Below are 17,854 nucleotides of genomic sequence, written 5' to 3'. Positions count from 1 at the left end.
TGAGGGGGCCGGGCAGGGCTGGGGGTGTAAGGGGCGTGAGGGGAGCGGGCAGGACCGGGCCGGGCTGAGGGCCGTGAGAGGACCAGGCAGGGCAGGGCAGCTCTAAGCAGGGCTGAGTGCCGTGAGAGGACCAGGCAGGGCAGGGTAGCTCTGAGCAGGGCTGAGGGCCGTGAGAGGACCAGGCAGGGCTGAGGGCCGTGAGAGGACCAGGCAGGGCAGGGTAGCTCTGAGGGCGTGAGGGGGCCGGGCAGGGCTGAGGGCGTGAGGCGCCGGGCGCGGCTCCTGTGCCTTTGTGGCGCTGTCCCCGCCGCCCTGTTTGTCGCGCCGTGTCGCAGCGTGGTGGCACAGCAGCTCATCCCGCTGCTCTCAGCCAGACAAGGCTCCATCCTGTGGGCTCTGCCGCCGCCTCCCTCCCGCGATCCGGCTGCTCTGGGGTCACTGCTGCCAACTGTCATCAGTCTTTAATGAATTAAGAGTTCTCTAAGATTAGACACAAGGGGTTTTTTTCTCCTCTAGACTTACGATGTGTGGAGGCTGGCTGTGAGTGCAGAGCGCTGTGGGAATTCCCGGTGTAAGATCCTTTTGATTCTTGAGCAAGATGGCTGTGGCTCCCAGGACAGAGACCCCTCAGCTGGGCTCTCGGTTCTACAAAAGCCTTTATGTGCCCCTCGTAGGTGGGCTCCAGGCATCAGAGGAAACAGAACACAGTATTTGTTATTTTGGCTGAAGTGCTCAGCTTCAAGACTTCGCTTTGTTCCTCACAACTTGGAGGGATATGAAGCCAATTGGAAAAGTGCTTTGTGCTACAGGAGTTGTAGCTGGGCTCATAGCTTTCTTTTGGAAAGACGACTTTAACCCAGGTAGGCTCGCCAGGGGAATGATTTCAAGCTGAAATATGTCACACAAGGGAGGAGGTTGAATTTCCTAACTTTGACTGATAGTTTCATTCCGTAGTCTTTCTAGAGTTGGTGGCCCTAAAGCAATGTTTCATTCCCAGAAACAAAGAGAAACTTGAAACAAAGAGGAAGAAAAAATGTTCTAAGAGCAAGGATCCTGCTGTCTCTGTGGGGAAAAAATAGCACTCTGCTACTGCCTTGCTCTTTTTATGTTTTGGTTGTAAATTCCTTGGTGTCAAGAACCATCTCTATAGGTGTGCAATGCCTGGCTGATGGCAAAGAGTAAATGATATGCAGAAGGCACATAGCCTGGTTTCTGCTTTATGTTGTACGGCTTCTTAGATGGTGAAAAACAACTTGGTTCTTGGAAGATTTTGGTCTAGCAACCCAGGCAAAGGCCCTGTGACACAGCTAGCTGGCATCATCGTGTCATTGCATCATCAGTCCTGCCTCTTCTAGTTTTGGAGAAGCACCAAGAATTTTGAGCACTTAGGTGCATCTTTTCTCTTTAAAGCTCTGCCAGTAGTTAAGGGCAGCTCCTCTGCTGCTTCCTTCACTTACTTCTGTATCTTTTGTTCTCTTTCCCATATTAAAGAGAGCCTGTCTGGTGCCCGTGTTCTTGTGACTGGAGCCAGTGCTGGGATTGGAGAGCAGATAGCTTATCACTATGCCAAGTTTGGTGCTGAAATTGTGTTGACTGCCAGAAGGGAAGCTGTGCTGCAGAAGGTAAGAACCTCATCCTTGTATGGGGGAAGACATGAGACATTCAGGCTTTTACCAAACCAGCAAAAAAAATCAGTTGTTAGCACGATAAATTTTCCTTTGGAACTGTTGAGCATAAACGCAGAAGACAAGTTGGCCTTTACAAGAAGATGCAGTGGCCGAGCTTTTAAGTGCCTGAACATTTATTTAAATGAGGGGATGGTGCGAAGCTGCATTAGGAAAATGTTCTCCACTGAAAGGGTGATCAGTCACTGGAATAAGTTCCCCAGGGAGAAGTGGTCATGGCACCAAGCCTGTCAGAGTTCAAGGAACATCTGGGCCACATCCTTAATGATGTGGTTTGGTTTGAGGGAGTCCTGTGAGGATCCCTGGGTCCTCTTCAATTTGAGATACTCCATGAACTACAATTCCTGTGCAATACTGTGCAGCTTTTCAAAGTCCAAATTGTTCTATTTGTAGCTGTTTTTGTTAAAAACTCAAAGAGTTTTTGTAGGTTAAATGCTTTTTGACCAAGTCAGACGAGACTTCTTCATCTGTCCTTTATGACACGGGACAATATTTAGAAAGGCTAACTCTTCAATTGTGGGGATGTGTGACTTCCAAGGAAAGTTCTTCCCTGTGAAATGGTGCAAAAGGTGAGCTGGGGACAGTGAGCATAATAATAGTTCCTAATGACTGGAAGGCATTATTTCAGCGAATAGCTAAAACTGCATGTCATTGCCAGGCACATTCATACACTCAGCATAGCAAAGGAATTATGAAAGATGAATTCTTTTCCAGTTATTATGGAAAAAAGAGAAGGACTTAATGTAAAGCGTAACCCTTGTTCCAGAAGATTTCTCCTGGAGAAGATTGGTTTTTTTCCCAGTGAATCTTGATCCTGTCCCAAAGTAGATCGTTTGAGCACACAGTTAAGTAGAGGTAACTCTTTGCAGGGTGCAGATTCAAAGTCTGGATGCAGGATATGCTCTCCATGACCCAAACAGCAGTAGATTTTAAATTAAAGTGTGTCTCTGTCCAGAACTGACTCTCACTCACTGTAGTATGTGCTTTATGCTGCCTTTTCCCCTTTTATTTTTCCAAATAGTTTAATCTTTGGCGTGTGTTCTTTTTCAAGGTGATGGAGAAATGCCTGACACTCGGAGCAAAGAAAGTATTTTATGTCCCTGCAGATATGTCTTCCCCTTCAGAGCCTGAAAAGGTGATTCAGTTTGCTGTCCAAAAGCTGGGTAAGCATCCTGGGCATCTCTTTGGCTTTCAGGTGTGTGCACAGCTCTCATTCTAGTAGGAGCTTCCTGCTTCAGTTCCCTGAACTGAGAAAGGTGTTAAGGACATAGATGTACCACCAGAACTAAATTCTGAGCCTGAATCATGCTGAAACATCATTCCAGGGAGTTGTTGTCAAAGTCAAACAGTTTTCCTTTCAGTTCTACTCCCGAGGAGCAGTCAAAGCTGCTCCCAGATGGGCATATTTAATCTGTCTTCATGGTAAAGCACTTCCCAGCCTTCTGAGCGAGTGCTTCAGCCCTCCTGGCATTTCTGAGCTCCCTGGTTGAAGGTCAGGAGATGGGCCCCTTGTGTGACTGCTTTTTCTGCTGTCCAAGGGGGCCTGGATTACCTCGTGTTGAATCACATCGGCACCAACCGTTTCCAGGAGTGGACCGGAGATGTGGAATACACCCGCTGGCTCATGCAGGTGAGGCTTCCCAGCTCCCCTGAACGGGCTGAGCCTGGCATCTCCTGGGACAGCTTTGGGAAGCTCCAAGGCAAATCCAAATCTGGCAATGGTTGAGGAAGCTTTTACTTCATTCCTGTTTGAAGTCAAACAGTTTAGAGGCTCTGCTGCTGGAGAGGTGTTTTGCTCAGATGTACATTTGTGAAGAGGAATGTTTGGGAAGAACTTCAGACTTCTTCCTTCTGTCCTTCTTACCTCCATTTTGCCCAGGAGTTTCGGATTGATGGGCAGTTCCAGGCAGTTGTGTTTAGTTCAGGAAGGTCTCTAAGTGAGCAGCCAGTGCTTCCTACTGCTCTGTGGCATGTGCACAATTCCACAACACAAAGTTGTTTGAAATGGTGTCTGCCATTTGAGTCTCTGTTCACAGATTTAGAGTTTTCCTGTAGAATCGCCCTGGTGCCGGGTTTTGGGGCCATGGAAATGAAGAGCTGTTTTCTTGATTCAGTCTTCTTCATTCAGGTGGGTCATATTAGTTTCTATTTCATTTTGGAAGGAGGCTTTTTGCTGGAGAATGGGAACTTAGGAACATAGGTAAGAAATTCTTATAATTTAAGAGAGCAGTCAAGCTCTGAAGAGATGCTGAACTTTGTGCCTCATTGTAGTCTGAGCTCAGTCAAGAGAAACTTAAGAGGGAAGCAAACAGACTCTGGTGTCTTTGGTAGGGATTGCAGAGTAAAGAATTGCATAAAGAAAATGCAGGGACAGCAAATTGTATCTTGTCAGAAAATCTGCGTGTTAAAGCCCAGGAATAACCTTTGCCCTGATTCTTCTTCACTGAAGAGTCAGGAATGCAATGTTTGCCCCCATCTTTAGTGATATTTTTTCTCACTTGATGTTTGAGAAGGCAATTCCAAACCATGCTCTTTTCCATTTCTGACCACTCTATTGACTTTCTTGGCTCATGCTTTCAAACCCTCTTGCTTCTTCCATGTCTACATTTACCATTCCAGGTGAATTTTTTGAGTTATGTGGCTCTTGCAACAGCAGCTCTTCCCACCCTGGAGAAGAACAGAGGCGCTCTGGTGGTTGTTTCTTCCCTCACAGGTTGGTGGCTTTACCTGGAATAAGTGCTGGTCTTGTGGAAACAATGGTTCCCAGTACTGTTCATATTTCTCTGTTGTTCAGCTCCTAAACACATTTTCAAACTGTGCTTTTCATAGTATATAATAATATTATAATAAATAATATAATAATGCGTATGCTAGTACACTTATATAAAGGGAGACTCACCTGAGCGGAACATGAGTTGATACAGTATGACAAAGATTTTTTCCCAGATTCCTTCTCCATTGATCCTACTTACACCCAGTTTCCTAATGGTTTCCATTCTCTCTTTTCCCTTTCCAGGGAAAATGCCCACTCCCTTCACCACTTCTTACTCTGCCACCAAGTTTGCACTGGATGGATTCTTTGGCTCACTGCGCCACGAGCTCATCATGCAGAAGAGAAATGTGTCTGTCACCCTGTGCATCCTGGGCCTGATCGATACTGCTTCAGCACTGGAGTACACCAGGTATGTATCTGTCTGCAGGAATATATCTCTTCTTGAAATCGTGCAAAAAAATGACAGCAGCTCTGTTTAAGAGGGTGTGTGCACCTGTCTGGGGACAGTGCACCTGTCTGGGGACAGTGCACCTGTCTGGGGACAGTGCACCTGTTTGGGGACAGTGCACCTGCCTGGGCACAGCACAGGGGTTGTTCATCATGGGACAGGAGCAGGCAGAGCCCTGTGGGGTCAGCGTGCCCAGCTCAAACCCCAGCAGGGGCTCCCTGGCTTTGAGTGACCCTCTGCCCGTTCCCTTGCAGGGGCAAAGTGCACCTCGGTGCCTCCCCTGCTCCCGAGGCCGCGCTCGCCATCGTCCGGGGCGGAGCCGCTCGCGAGCACGAGGTTTTCTACCCGCGGTGGCTGCAGCAGCTCTGCTGCCTCTGGGCTCTGTTCCCCCGCAGCGGGAGCCAGGTGCTACGGACTTTCTATAACTACAGCAGCCCCTAAGGGGTGCCGAGTTTCATCCTGTATCCCTCCCAATCACATTCCTGCCATCCCACTAAGCATCCCACTCAACCACTGGCGTCAAGCAGGAGCAGGGCAGCTGTGGTGGCAAAGTTCCATGTTCCTAACGTGACTCGGTGCCTCTCATCCTTTACGTGCTACCCAACAGTCAGAGGCCTTTCCCACTGTTCACTCTGCCTTAGCCCTCCCATCTCCCCTCCTTCAGCCTCACCTGACTGCCCTGAGTGCATCCAGCCTTTTCTCAGCCCCAGCTTTAACCCCTGTCTGTCTGCACAGGATGTCCTGGAATTGTCTGTACCTTCCTGGGACATCCTCCTCGGCTACTTCATTTCAGATTCCACAAACCCTCCTGCTTCCTCTGAGTAGAATTTTAATCTCTATTTTAATTAAACAAGTTTTTAATGTGTTGGTATTATGTGTTGATGCTTCCTCTGTGAAGAAATACTGGTTCCCCGGATTCTGTGGGCCAAGGCCTGTTCGCTGACCCCACGTGACCTGTTAAATTAGCCCAGGGCTTTGGCCATGTCTCCAAGTGTAAGCATTACCTAAAAGCAGCTGCAACTAACAACATGAAGTAGAGCTCCAGTTACTTAGCAAGTAAAACTTTTATTAAATAAATTTAGGATTTTTTTTTTTTTTTTGACCAGAGTGAGGAATTTGACATTGACAAAGCTTGTATCGCACCTGTAACATTGTACAGTCACATCAGTAACTGTGATGGAAGAAAACTGTAAATGCTTGTTTTAAACCAGCTTGACCTAGGATTCCCAAAGTCCTTTTTTTCCCATTTTGCATTTGTTCATCTTTTTTCTTTTTTTTTTTTTGTTTTGTTCAAAATTAGACTAAGTTTAAACTTCATGAAATTACTTGTAGCAGAAATAAAGTACATTATACAAATCACATACATAATAGATGTTAAGTATAAAAATGGTATTTACAATAAGTAAACATGGACTATAGAAACACACAGACTCTCACAGCTTCATTCACCTCTCATAAACTCTCAGCGTCAGACACAGAAGGGTGGTGGAGGAGATGTGAAGGGACTTAAAGGACTGTGCCACAAACACCTGAACAAAGGGCAAACTGGAGGAGAATGAGAGTTGGCCGAGATTCTCCAAAATCCCCATAGCTCACTTCGGTATCGATTGCACCAACTTTGCCCCACCAACTCTCTGTCCCTATTTCAATGTGCTCACACCCCCTCACACACACGCCAATGTTTGCGGTACCTTATCAAACTCTGGAACATTGAAATCGTTCATTCCTAATCACTCTGGGGGTTGTTGGTCTGTTCTGCCTTGCTTTCCTTTCCTTATTTTTGTAGAAACTCGAAGAGACTGTTCCAAACTGTTCAAGGGATGTGCCTTGTCAGGACGACACACACCCCACGCTCCCAGGGGATCTTTTTAAAATCCAGTTCTGAACTACATTCTGTGCTTTAGAGTTTGTGTATATAGTGTATAGAGCTGTCCCTACATATATATATGTGTGTATATATATATGTATATGCTGCATATGTATAATCTGTCTCTTGGAGGGGGTGTTGTGGGGAAAAAACCCAAATGGAACTCTCTTTCATCCTGTTTTCCTTGCATCTGCTGGGGAAGGCTTTGCAGCGGGTGCATGAGCAGAGTCCTCCTGCTGAACTCAGAGGGAGAAAACGTCCTGTGTCATGTGGAAGGAGAACTGCCCACTCCCCAGCGCTGGTATCGACACAGGGAGGCAGTGTGCAGCCCCTGGGAGGCTTCTCTAGCTGTGCTGGAGATTGCATCTGCTCACTCTCATCTTCTCCTGCCTTCATCAAGAAAATGCTGTTGCCATGGAGAGCTGTGAAACACGGATCTGTGCCATGTGTGGGGAGGCAGTGCAGCTCCTCTAAGTAAGGGGACTGGATTCCTGTGCTTTCAGCCTCATCACGGAGTGCTCAGGGTAGGGGCTGGCACCGCATCCCAGGAGCTTTGTCTGCAGAAGCCCTTGGAAAGGTAAGACAGAGCTCACCAGATCCTTAACCAGGCTGGTGCTAAGGTGGATGAGTGACTCAAGCTGAGCAGCTGACTGTGCCCTAATCCTGGAGGAATGTATTTCTCTTTCTTGCTCTCTCTCTCTCTCTCTCTCTCTCTCTCTCTTCCCAACCCACCCCCAGCCCCCTCTCTCCAAAACGTTCAGGCCTATCTGCAGTGCGTGCTGAGCAGACACTGTTGCAAAGGCAAACCCCGAATTTCCAATACCTCTTGCAAGCAGTCAAGTCTCTGAATGGAAAAGTTTGGTCCTGTGAGCTAGTTTAAAAAAAAAAAAATAGAGACTGTATATATTTATAGTTATCTATGAAAGGGCCAGAAACAGAGCAGGAGGGAGGGAGGGACGGAAGTAAATTTCCACACATCACTGCAGTAACCTAGAGACACACCATGGGTTTGCTTGGTCCATGTTCTCCAGCCACACCCCGAGAGGAAGAGCTCCGTGTCCCAGGGGCTGCTGGTTTGCTGGTCCCTTTGCTTTGCACCACGTTTAGCAGCAAATATGCGAGTCCAGGCGTGGCAAGAATCTTCCTCCTGGGCAGATATTGAGCCTTCTCTTTAATTGCATGTCTTGGAGAGGAGGGGAGGAGGAAGATGGGGTGGGTTAGGTGGGAAGCCGAGGAAGGAAAGGGGTGGTGTCAAAAGAGTCGATAAATTTACTGGCCTCTCTGAAAATCAACCTGAAGCAGAAATTCTTCCTCTGGACTTTCCCTTCACCTGAACAGAAAGGGAGGAGGGAGGAAATTGGGAGATTAGGAGGACATCTATGAGAACCTCAAGCTTTGAGCTGCTGATGGTTAAACCTGAAGGACTCTGACCCAAATCAGATCACACTCTCTTGCTCCCCATTTGTAGGCTGGCAGGAGCTGGCTCTTGGACAGCAGCTCTTCAGGGTCTCACCTTTTCTCTGCTTTTCTGTGATCCCTGTGAATCATGGGATTGTCTTTCTTACCCCAGAAAGTATTCTTTGCAGACTAACTTCAGGGCCTCTGTAACAACTGAAAACTACGGGGGTTTAATATCTTTTTAGGCAGTCAAAAGCTTTTTGGGAGCAGTTGGACAGCAGAGTAAAACCTTGCTTAGACCACAAACAGGCCACTGGAACCATCTGCCTGTCGGGGCCCTGAGGGCACTCGCAGCCCTTGATGAACTTGGCCAGCCCCACCTGCACTGTCTGTCCATCCTGCCCACGGCTCCAAGAGTCTCCTCACAGCTCTGTGCCATCAGCCTTTGTCTGATACACAGCGTGGAAGTTCTGGTCTCCACCTGTCCATGGACCTGTCCTGTCCATGGATCTCATGATCTGGGCTCCCACCTCGATGTTTATTACTGTCACTATAGACCTGCCTGGCAATTACTGGATTATGTCTGACCCTGTTCATCTTCACCAGACCTCACCCTGATCTTGACTCTCTGGCTTGGCTTTGGGCTTTCCGCATTGCCACAAATTTCCCTGATGAATGCTGAACCTGGCCATCATCTCCAGGCCTGCTCTGGTCACCCTGCTCAGGTGAAGCCTCTGCCCCAGCAGCTGTGTCACTGCCTCCACTGCTGTCCTCCCACTCTGCAGGGAGCAGCTGGAGCCCTGGCCAGAGCCGTGTCCTGCTGGGGACAGGTTACCTGTGCTGCAGAAGTGACTCCTGCTTGCTCAGCGCTGTCAGTAGGGATGGTTGGCATCCTTGGGCCGTTTTAACTGCACCTTCAAACGTTTCATGCCGATCTGGAAGCCATTCATGGCCTGGATAGCAGTCTGTGCACTGGATGGGTTGTCAAAGCTCACAAAACCTGAAGGAAGGACACAGGATGGATGACAGTGCCATGCCCACTGACTGTCATTGTCACTGATCGTGCTTCCCTTGCCTGCACTTACCAAAACACTTGCTCTGATTGGTGGCACGATCCATGAACACCTTTGAGGAGATGATATTGCCAAAGGGCAGGAACATCTGCATCAGCTCGTTGTCTCCAAACTCCTGGGGGAGATGGTAGATGAAGAGATTGCAGCCTTCAGGACCTGCAGGTACAGGGGCGATGGGGAAGGACAAAACAGAAAGCCCCCAAAGGGCAGGGGAAGAGAAATGGGCTCAACTCACAGCACAGCACTGGAGGAGAGCCCTGGCACTGCCTCCTTCTGCTCTGACCTCCCCGTGCTTGTCTCTGTCACTGGTCCATGAAGCGATCTGCAGGCTCTCCAAGAGCAACTGGGAGACTCTATACAAAACTAGAGTTTCTGGAGAGCAGATTCTCTTTCAAAGCTTGCCTAGCTCCTACACAGGGAGCTGTGCACAACCAGCTCTGTGAGTATCTGGGAGCTGTTCTGCTGGAAGGAAATCAGCTGAGCTGAGAGCTCACAGCTGTCCCAGTCCTAGGAGAGCTGCAGACACTGCTGTGTGAAAGCTCCTGCTGTAGCACTCCCTGCAGCGGTGCCTTCAGTCCAGAAGCCACAGCCTTAACTGAAAACCTGGATTGCCACACATCCAATTTATGGGCTGACCTGGTCCAGTCCACTTCTTCAATTGCTCCTTTAGGAGCACGAGAAGCTGCTCCCTTGCTGACATTTGCTCTACCAATCAGGTGCAGAGAGAGAATGCCTTTGCCTCCAAATTCTATTCAAGCCAGTTTTGAAGTAAGTTGAAAATAAATTCAATAGGCTATGAAGGCTGAAAAGAGAGGCTGGTTTGATTGGTTCCATTGTGGTTCTGGCACCAGCAAAGAGAGGGATGAGTGCTCTTTGCCCCTGACTGCATGGGGAAGGTGCTGACTCTCACCCCTTTGGTGTGAAAGGTGTTCCAGGCCCACTGCCGCTCTGCACGTGGCAGCATCTGGGCAGACGTGAGGTCAGGAAACATCCCGTGACCCTTCCCAGTCCACTCACTGCAGACATGTGGTTGTTTCCATACCCCAGCTCCAGCATTAAAGATCAAGAGACACAAATCAGCGCTGCCTCCTCTCCATCAGCTCTGCTGTGCACGAAATGAGCTCCACAAATCCCACCCACGCCACCGGACAGCCCTATTCCCACTCTGATCCTCACCTTCTCGCTGCTGCTGCTGCAGGATGGGAGGCTGCTGAGGGATGCTCTGTGCAATGGGGGTGATGGTGGTGGTTGGATACACAGCTGCAGCCCAAGGAGACAGAACAAACCATTTACCTGAGGATCTGGTCAGCCACACAAGGGCCTGAGGGAGACAAGGGAAGCTGGTACCTGCATACTGCTGAACTCCTGTGAAGGCTGGGTGCAAAGTCTCTGCTACTGAAGGGCTCTGGGCTGCAGAGAAAAACACAATCAGAAGCACAGCAAAAGGAATCACTCATGAATTCTGTGCGTGCGTGTGTGTGTGTGCAGTGTTGTTTCCCACCCTCGCCCCCAAGTGAGTCAGTGCCTGGCTGGCAGGGAGCTACAGAAGTGTGGGGATCCCAGAAAAGAGGAACTAATTGCAGTTTCTCAGGTCTCTGCATGGTGGGGTTTTTTTACTGCTCTCAATACCTGAATATGGCACAAGGCCGTTGGTGTAAACTGTTTCCAAGGTTGGATGCCCATTTGGGAATGGTACCACTCCAGTGAATCCATTGGAAATGGGTGCCACCAGTCCTGGCATGGCCGCTGTTCCCAGGAGAGGTGGTGAATGTAGCCCTGGAGAACAAGAAGAGAGCAGATCCCATGAAAGTCAAGGTCCCACAAAGCCCCTGCTCCCCTCTTGCACCTGCCTGGCAAGACTGCTGTGTATGAAGCCATCATCTCTTTTATTTGGCACGTGGAGATGACAGACTGGTGCTAGAGCCATCACGAAATTAAGAGGCAGCACTAGTGGGAAGAGTGTGAGAAGAGCTGCCAGTCCTGAGTGCTGTCAGAGCTTTGGGGAGGAACATCTTTGATCTGGGTTTGCACAGCACCTGGCACGACACATGCCTGTTCTGACAGGGCTTGAACCCGATGCAGTATTGCTGTGGGATGAGGATCATGAACAACAGCACTGCTGACCTCGGAGTCAAGTGCAACCCTGGAACCCAGCCCTTTACTAAAACTGCAGCAAAAATGCACGGCTGTAGGGCAAGAGGATGTGTGTGGAACACGTGAGGGTGTCAGGGGCGTCGCAGGAATTTGTGCAGAGCAGAGACTGCTGTGCTCAGAGGCTGCACTGCTGGAAAGGAGCGAGCTCGTGCAGCTGCTGAGCCCGGAGGTGCAGAAGTGTTTTACCCGGAGTGCTGGGGCAGGGGGTTCCCTCACCTGACGCTGGTGCAATGGGAGTGGCTGGCAGCCCGTTGAGACTGACGGCACCGATCTGCTGGATGTGGCACGGGGAGAAGGCGACGCCCGGGCTCAGGTAGCTGCCGTGGGAGGTGGAGAGAACCGTGGTCTGCTGCTGCATCAGCTGCAAAGCAGGACCGTGCAGTCAGGGCCTCCTGCTGCCAGGGCCCTGCAGAGCTGGGGGAGGCTGCGCACACCAGCCCGGCTGTCACCTCCCCCAGGTCCTGCCACCTGCCCTGCAGCTTCCCCCAATGCCGCCAGGCCTGCTGGGGTGGGCAGTGGTGGTTGTCCTCCCCAGGCCCTCCCCAGGCCCTCCCCAGGCTCTCCCGGGGCCCACGAGGTCCCTGCAGCCACGTAGTCACACAGCTGCTGGCCCTGCCGACGTGGCCTGGCCGCCCGTGAGAGCCCCCGAGAGCTGGGCACAGCTCCCTGTCCTGCAGGCAGGGGACACAGCTCAGGGGACAGCCAGGTCCACACAGCCACAGCTGGGCACCCCCATGGCTCTCCCTCTCCGTGGGCCAGCAGCCTCGAGGGGTTGTGGCTCACTCAGCTGGGCACAGGGCATCAGGAGAGCCCATCGGCTCCTGCAGTGGGGAGGGAGTGGGTCAGGGCTGTGCTGGCACCCAGCAGCACCATCTCCCCACACGCCTCTGCACTGCCAGGCCCCTCTCCCTGGTCACAGCGCCAGATATTAACTAACACAGCTTTGCCTCGAGGAACGGGCCCCAAATCCCTCTGCTTCTGCCCAGCCTCCACGAGCGCATCGTGCTGGGAGACACTCAGGGCTCGCCCTGGCACAGCCACCCTGCCGTGCCACCAGGTGTGTGCCCAGTTCCTGTGGCCTGTTTTGCCCTCAGAGGTCTGGCCCGTGATCCCCTGAGCTCAGTCCTCTGGCACTGGCCTGCACCCAGGGGACATTAGCTCCTTGTGGTGCCATGACACACTGCCAAGGCAGAGATGAACAGTACAAAAGGAAGGGTGGGAGGGTTGGGAGGAGGATTAAGAGAAGAAAAGAATCCTTCTGGTCCTATTTGACCATTAGCGGGGCCTAAGATGCCCTCAGAGTGCAGTGACAAAAAAGACTTAGCTCTGGATGCAAAATTATCCAGCCCTTTATCAGCTTTGTCTTCACATCAAGCAAGAAGAGCAGGGGAGGCACAGGCATGGCTCTTAGGAAAGCAGAGTTTCTCAGGAGGAGCTGAGGGGTGACACAAGGCAAAACCCAAAGAAACAACAAAAATCTTCCCGACATTGTCACATCCCACTGTCTGCTCTGCAACACAAACACACAGCTCCCCAGGAACCTTCCTCTTCACCAAGGGCTGAGGTCACAGGGCAGTTTGGCCCCGGGCTCAGCTGAAGGATCTAACTGAAAGGTTTGTGACTAGCTAAACCTCCCAATTTCCTCCACACAGAAGCTGATCGTGGCTTTTGCATAAAAAGAAGAGGAATTTCATGGCAGGGCTGCCTCTGCAAGCTGGTACAAGCAAAGGCATGGGGTGAAATTGGCTCGAGCCCTTTTTGGGGATGGGTGAGTGCTCCCAGGCCTGTCCCAACCCAGGGGCTCTGGGGCAGAGGGACTGAGAGCACAGGGGTCACTCCTGTGACCGGTTCTGCCATTCCAGAAAGGACAAGCCCTGGTATCACCTCTCTGTTCACCCCCACATCATCCCTGGCTCCCCTGGAGCTGCACTCACCCCTCTCACTGGGAGCCACCTGAGCCAGCGCTGCAGTGAAACGTGACCTCCGTGGGGTCACAGCCCTGCTGAGCGTCCTGGGGTCACAGCCCTGCTGAGCCTCTGTGGGGTCACAGCCCTGCTGAGCCTCCTGGGGTCACAGCCCTGCTGAGCCTCTGTGGGGTCACAGCCCTGCTGAGCCTCTGTGGGGTCACAGCCCTGCTGAGCCTCCTGGGGTCACAGCCCTGCTGAGCCTCCTGGGGTCACAGCCCTGCTGAGCCCCGCTGCTCCTGCTCCTGTCCCCACACTGCCCCACTGCAGGCTGCAGGAACCAACACGTTCCCTACTCACTGTGTCAATATTGATCTTCTCTTTTCTCATTAATGCCTCTTCTGTGCCAGGCTCTGGCTGGACCAAGGCCTCCATGAGCACCAAATTGGCACTCAGCAATTGTTCTCATCACTTACATAAAATTACCATCATGAACCATAAGAGGAGAAATAAAAGGGGGGGAAGTGTGAACAAATTATGTTTTGTGTTCGGAACTAATTGATTTATGATATACAAGAAATATTCAGGCATTATAAGCACTTAGTAAATGGCTTTAGCTGCTTTTTTAAGACTTCAGACCTCTTTTGTATTCATAATTTTTTATCAGCTCCCAAACATTTCCCTGAGTCCACGTGAGCTAACTTGTTGAATAAAATGAACTCATTTGCAGAGGCACCTGGGATAAAAACTCGATTTAAGCACTGAAATAAACTACTTTCAAATGCTTAGCCAGTTGTACTTCCCAGATGAGACTTTTTTTACAGTTTCAGCTACCATGCACTGTTCGACTATTTTAAGTATCTTATTTTGCATATTTGCATAGATCTGAATAACTTTAGACTGAACTTAGTGTATGATTATTTTACGTTTAATTTGAGATCGTTTTTGAAGAAGGCTGTTAATATAAATTTAAAACAGACAACTGAAAACAAAACAAAAACAACCCAGGCTCCAAACTTCTTCCTAAACCCCTGGGGACCACTTTGGCTCGGTAACTCAGCAAATCCCACGGGGACAGGGAGAGGAAGCTGCTGTGTGTTAAATTATGGCTACAAGAACCCGTGATGCCTCTGATGCACCAGCTCACCCCAGCAGCACTCGCTCCTGTCAGTCTGGTTGTGGTTCAGCCACATCCAGAACGGGCAGCTGCATCTCCCAGCCCTGGGGGGACCTGGGGTGCAGCATCTGCTCCTCCAGGCCCAGAATCAGGAAGGCAGGAGGGATTTTGGGCTTCCCCTGAGCCCTGCCTTACCAGAGGTCCCAGCTCCCAAGGGCTGCACACGGCAGAGCATTCTGAGGAACCCTAAGGAGATTCAGCATGGAAATCCCCCTCTTTGCCCCCACTTTCAGAGATGTTGGATGGCTTCCAAAGGGCTGGTTCCCTCTCCCTCTGATGTGTGTGTGTGGACTGGCTGGGATCTCTCCTCCAGATGGGAGACCAAAGACGGGGATGGCACAAGAGAAGAAACAGTCAGGTGTGAGGTCAGTGCCTCAGGAAAAAAAAAGAGAACCAAACCCAGTGGAAAGTAAAAGGAAAGGAAGGAAAAAATCCTAAAAAAGTGGGAGACAGGCTGAATCTCGAGTTAAGGAGAAAGCCAAAACAAAGTCCCAGAGGAGGAAGGCCGGTGAAGACTCGAGAGAGCAACACAGTAAGAGAGAAAGAAGATGCAGAGAAGCGAGGAGGCACAGCTTAGACCTGACTGCCTTCTTGTCATCAGCAGGGGTTCCTCAAGATTAAAAGACTGAGTCTGGAAGCTCTCGCTGCCCTTTCTCCTTACACAGCCTGGACCTCAAGCTGAGAAAGCACCTCCTGCCACCACAACCTCACAGTGTGGTCCATTCCTGCCTTCTTCACCACCACACCACGCCCAAGTCAGGGACATCTCTAGCACAGCAGGAGACACACCAGGATGATCATCTCATGGCTGAGATAAGCTACAACTTTTGACCTCAGCTGCAGCTGGACAGAAAAGAAGGATCCTGGCAAAAGGTGGTGCCTGGTCACAAAGGGTTCTTCAAATAACCTGTGTTGGATCAATTCTATGTTTGGCTTGCAAATTTCCCCAAAGTTATGGAGCCTCATATGTATTTCCTCTTTTCTCATCCATACTCCTGCCACACATTTAAAATGCATTTGGCAGTTTCTGGGGAATCTTTGAGGAGACAGGCAAAAACTGAGAAGCAGTTCCTTCTCTGCCCCGTGAATGAAAGGAAGGCACATCAAGGAGCTGCTGAAGCCAGAGGAGAAGAGGTGTCCACATACACCAGAAGAACAGGTTTATTTGCACTTCTGCACTCCCCCCTAGAAAATTACTTTCAGTAACAGTATCTACTTTTGAGTTCTTTCTCCACACAGGAATCTCTCTTGCCTTGAGCAATATCTGAGCCTCCTTCCACGGGCATTACACTTGGCAGCAGAGAGCTGAAAATGACAGTCACCAAGGAGGCTCAAGCAAGGCTCCACCACAGCTGATCTGGGTCTTGTTGAGTTTGGGACCTACCTCGAACATCAGTGGCAATTGCCACCACGGCTCTGAGGCACGGAGGTTCTCTCACCAAAACCCAAAGCACAGCCAGGCTGCTGGAACACCTCTGGCTCTCTGCTACCCACTGCTCCCTCTCCAGCACCTCGCAAACTCCGCAGTCCCACTGGCCAAGTGAGAAAACCTGGGAGCCAAGGACAGCACTGGGGGAAATAGGGCCCTCCTGGGAATTTCAGCAGAGAAATAAACTCGTGAAGCTGCGTCTCAGAGCTCTCCTGCTGCTCCAAAACCAGAGACACATTTGTGCCACAGAGCCAGAGGAAGGGTTCACAAGTTGGTATCATAGGTCTGCAGACGTCACCCAGGGACCAATGCTCTGAGCTCTCCTCATATCAAGGCAGAAAGGTTGTGGGTCACGACTGAGCTGTTCCCAACACCTCCACACCAGAGAAATCCCAGGCTCACTTTGAGGAGGCCCCAGCTCTCCCTTACCCCCCCCATTTCCAGGAGAAAAACACACAAAACCTGCGCAAGACAAGGGCAGCTGAGTGGAGCAAAGAGCCAGGAGCGCTCCCAGGTGCTGGGAAGCTTTTCCCACAGCTGCCAGGAGCTCAGTTCGTGTCCCAGGGGCTGCCCGGGGCCAGCAGGGCAGCGTTCCCCACCCGCGCCCGGGGGATACTCACAGCCTGCGCATAGGCGCTGTATGGGCTGAACGGCAGGGAGAGAGATGGAGTGAAAATGCCCAGCTGCCCCACCATTTGCTGCATACGGCGGAGGGTCCTCTCCTTATCTGTGTCAGCAAACTTCACCACTAGACTGGAGGAGGCACCCTAGGCACAGAGAGGAGACAGAGAGGAGGCAGGAGAGAAGAGGCGTGGGACAGCCAGAGAGTCAGCGGTCAGGCGAGGGAGGACGGGGCAGGACAGGCAGCAGACAGGAGTGGGAAGAGGAGCGGAAGAGCAAATATTGGCGTGGAAGTGCTGGGGAGCTGCCTGGAACCCGGGCTGTGCCCTTCCCCATGCGTCTGTCCCTCCAACCCTTCCCCCTCACACCCTTCCCCTCACACCTGAGCCTCACGCAGCTGCCTAGGTGGCTGCACACATCCCTGGCTGCACTCACCCGGTGATGCTGCAGCCGGGAACACCCAGGGCATCGATGGCCACAAGCACCATCTTTCCACCAGCACGAGCTTGGCTGGACAGGCAGAGCAGCCAGGAACTCCCCAGCTGCAGCAGAGCACTGTCCTGTCCCTGAGGTGCCCAGCTTCAGGTTGGAGATTGCCAGAGATGAGGCGACAGCTGCGGCTCCACTGGCACAGGAAAGCCCAGCTTTGGCCACACAACCCCAGAGAAGGCACAGAGAGCTCCCAGCCACACCCAGCCCGCCCCAGGGGCTTCCTCTACTGCCGAAATAAGAGAAGCCAAGGAGGGCTCAGACACTGAAGCCCTGACCACCCATGTGGCTGAGCTGTCAGCTTTCACCCTGCTCAGTTTTGAACTGCTCCAGGTAGCTGTTTCCAAGACAAAATCATGGCCTGATTTTTGGCTCTCTTTTATTTAGCTTCTATAGCTGTGAGTGCTGTCACTGCCAGTCTGGACGAGCACAGCCACAAAGAGCAGCCCAGGGGACAGGAGGGTCACGAGTGGAGCACAGATGTGCACACACACCCACACACCTCCCAACCACACCAGCTGGGCACTGCTGCTGAACCTGTCGTGGCTCTTTGGAGAGTGTGGGGAGATCCCTGCAACAGGGACATGGGACAAGGATTAGGAAGAGGGAAGTTCCCCTGGCCTTATACTCACGGGCATTGTCTGGCTGCCATGGAGTGCGTGGATTGCTGCCTGAGCCTCTGTGTGAGATGAGAACTTTACAAAAGCACAGCCTGGAAAGGGACAGAAAGAGCACAGGAGATTGCAGTGACAGGACTGCTGTGAAAGTGCCATCACGCAAGAGACAGAGTCTGTATCTCAGGTAAGGCAAAGGAAAGCCACCCCAAGGAAGCAGGG

General features: G+C 51.2%; 2 protein-coding genes across 5 annotated transcripts in view; one reads left to right on the top strand and one right to left on the bottom strand.

The window, feature by feature from the left end:
* Window positions 1-68: 68 nt before the first annotated feature.
* On the top strand, window positions 69-5,923 carry LOC120763414 (hydroxysteroid 11-beta-dehydrogenase 1-like protein). Of its 3 annotated transcripts, XM_058423588.1 has the most exons (8): window positions 69-571; window positions 675-860; window positions 1,492-1,622; window positions 2,737-2,848; window positions 3,224-3,315; window positions 4,305-4,398; window positions 4,702-4,867; window positions 5,161-5,917. In XM_058423588.1, exons 2-8 carry the CDS (start codon window positions 776-778, stop codon window positions 5,345-5,347), a joined length of 867 nt encoding a protein of 288 aa, XP_058279571.1. In that variant the 5' UTR covers window positions 69-571; window positions 675-775; the 3' UTR covers window positions 5,348-5,917. The 3 variants fall into 3 exon arrangements, 2 of the variants coding, with proteins under 2 accessions (XP_058279571.1, XP_058279572.1); XM_058423589.1 differs by lacking the exon at window positions 69-571 and having other exon boundaries at window positions 733-860; window positions 5,161-5,923; XR_009208506.1 differs by lacking the exons at window positions 4,702-4,867; window positions 5,161-5,917 and having other exon boundaries at window positions 3,224-3,885; window positions 4,305-4,332.
* A 28-nt stretch (window positions 5,924-5,951) lies between these two features.
* Window positions 5,952-17,854, bottom strand: part of CELF5 (CUGBP Elav-like family member 5) — a 37,035-nt gene continuing 25,132 nt past the window's right edge. For both annotated transcript variants that reach the window (XM_040086698.2, XM_040086699.2), the window contains exons 5-13: window positions 17,651-17,730; window positions 16,529-16,675; window positions 11,615-11,759; window positions 10,874-11,020; window positions 10,592-10,654; window positions 10,421-10,504; window positions 9,257-9,400; window positions 9,007-9,171; window positions 5,952-8,103 (exon numbers count right to left, since the gene is read on the bottom strand). In XM_040086698.2, the coding sequence (XP_039942632.2) occupies window positions 9,044-9,171; window positions 9,257-9,400; window positions 10,421-10,504; window positions 10,592-10,654; window positions 10,874-11,020; window positions 11,615-11,759; window positions 16,529-16,675; window positions 17,651-17,730 (938 nt within the window). In that variant the 3' untranslated portion in view covers window positions 5,952-8,103; window positions 9,007-9,043. The remainder of the gene's footprint in view (window positions 8,104-9,006; window positions 9,172-9,256; window positions 9,401-10,420; window positions 10,505-10,591; window positions 10,655-10,873; window positions 11,021-11,614; window positions 11,760-16,528; window positions 16,676-17,650; window positions 17,731-17,854) is intronic.

The sequence above is a fragment of the Hirundo rustica genome, chromosome 26 (assembly GCF_015227805.2).
Source record: "Hirundo rustica isolate bHirRus1 chromosome 26, bHirRus1.pri.v3, whole genome shotgun sequence".
NCBI classification, from domain to species: Eukaryota; Metazoa; Chordata; class Aves; order Passeriformes; family Hirundinidae; genus Hirundo; species Hirundo rustica.
The sequence above is the reverse complement of the archived record's forward strand: the minus strand, read 5'-3'. Positions and strand labels throughout refer to the sequence as shown.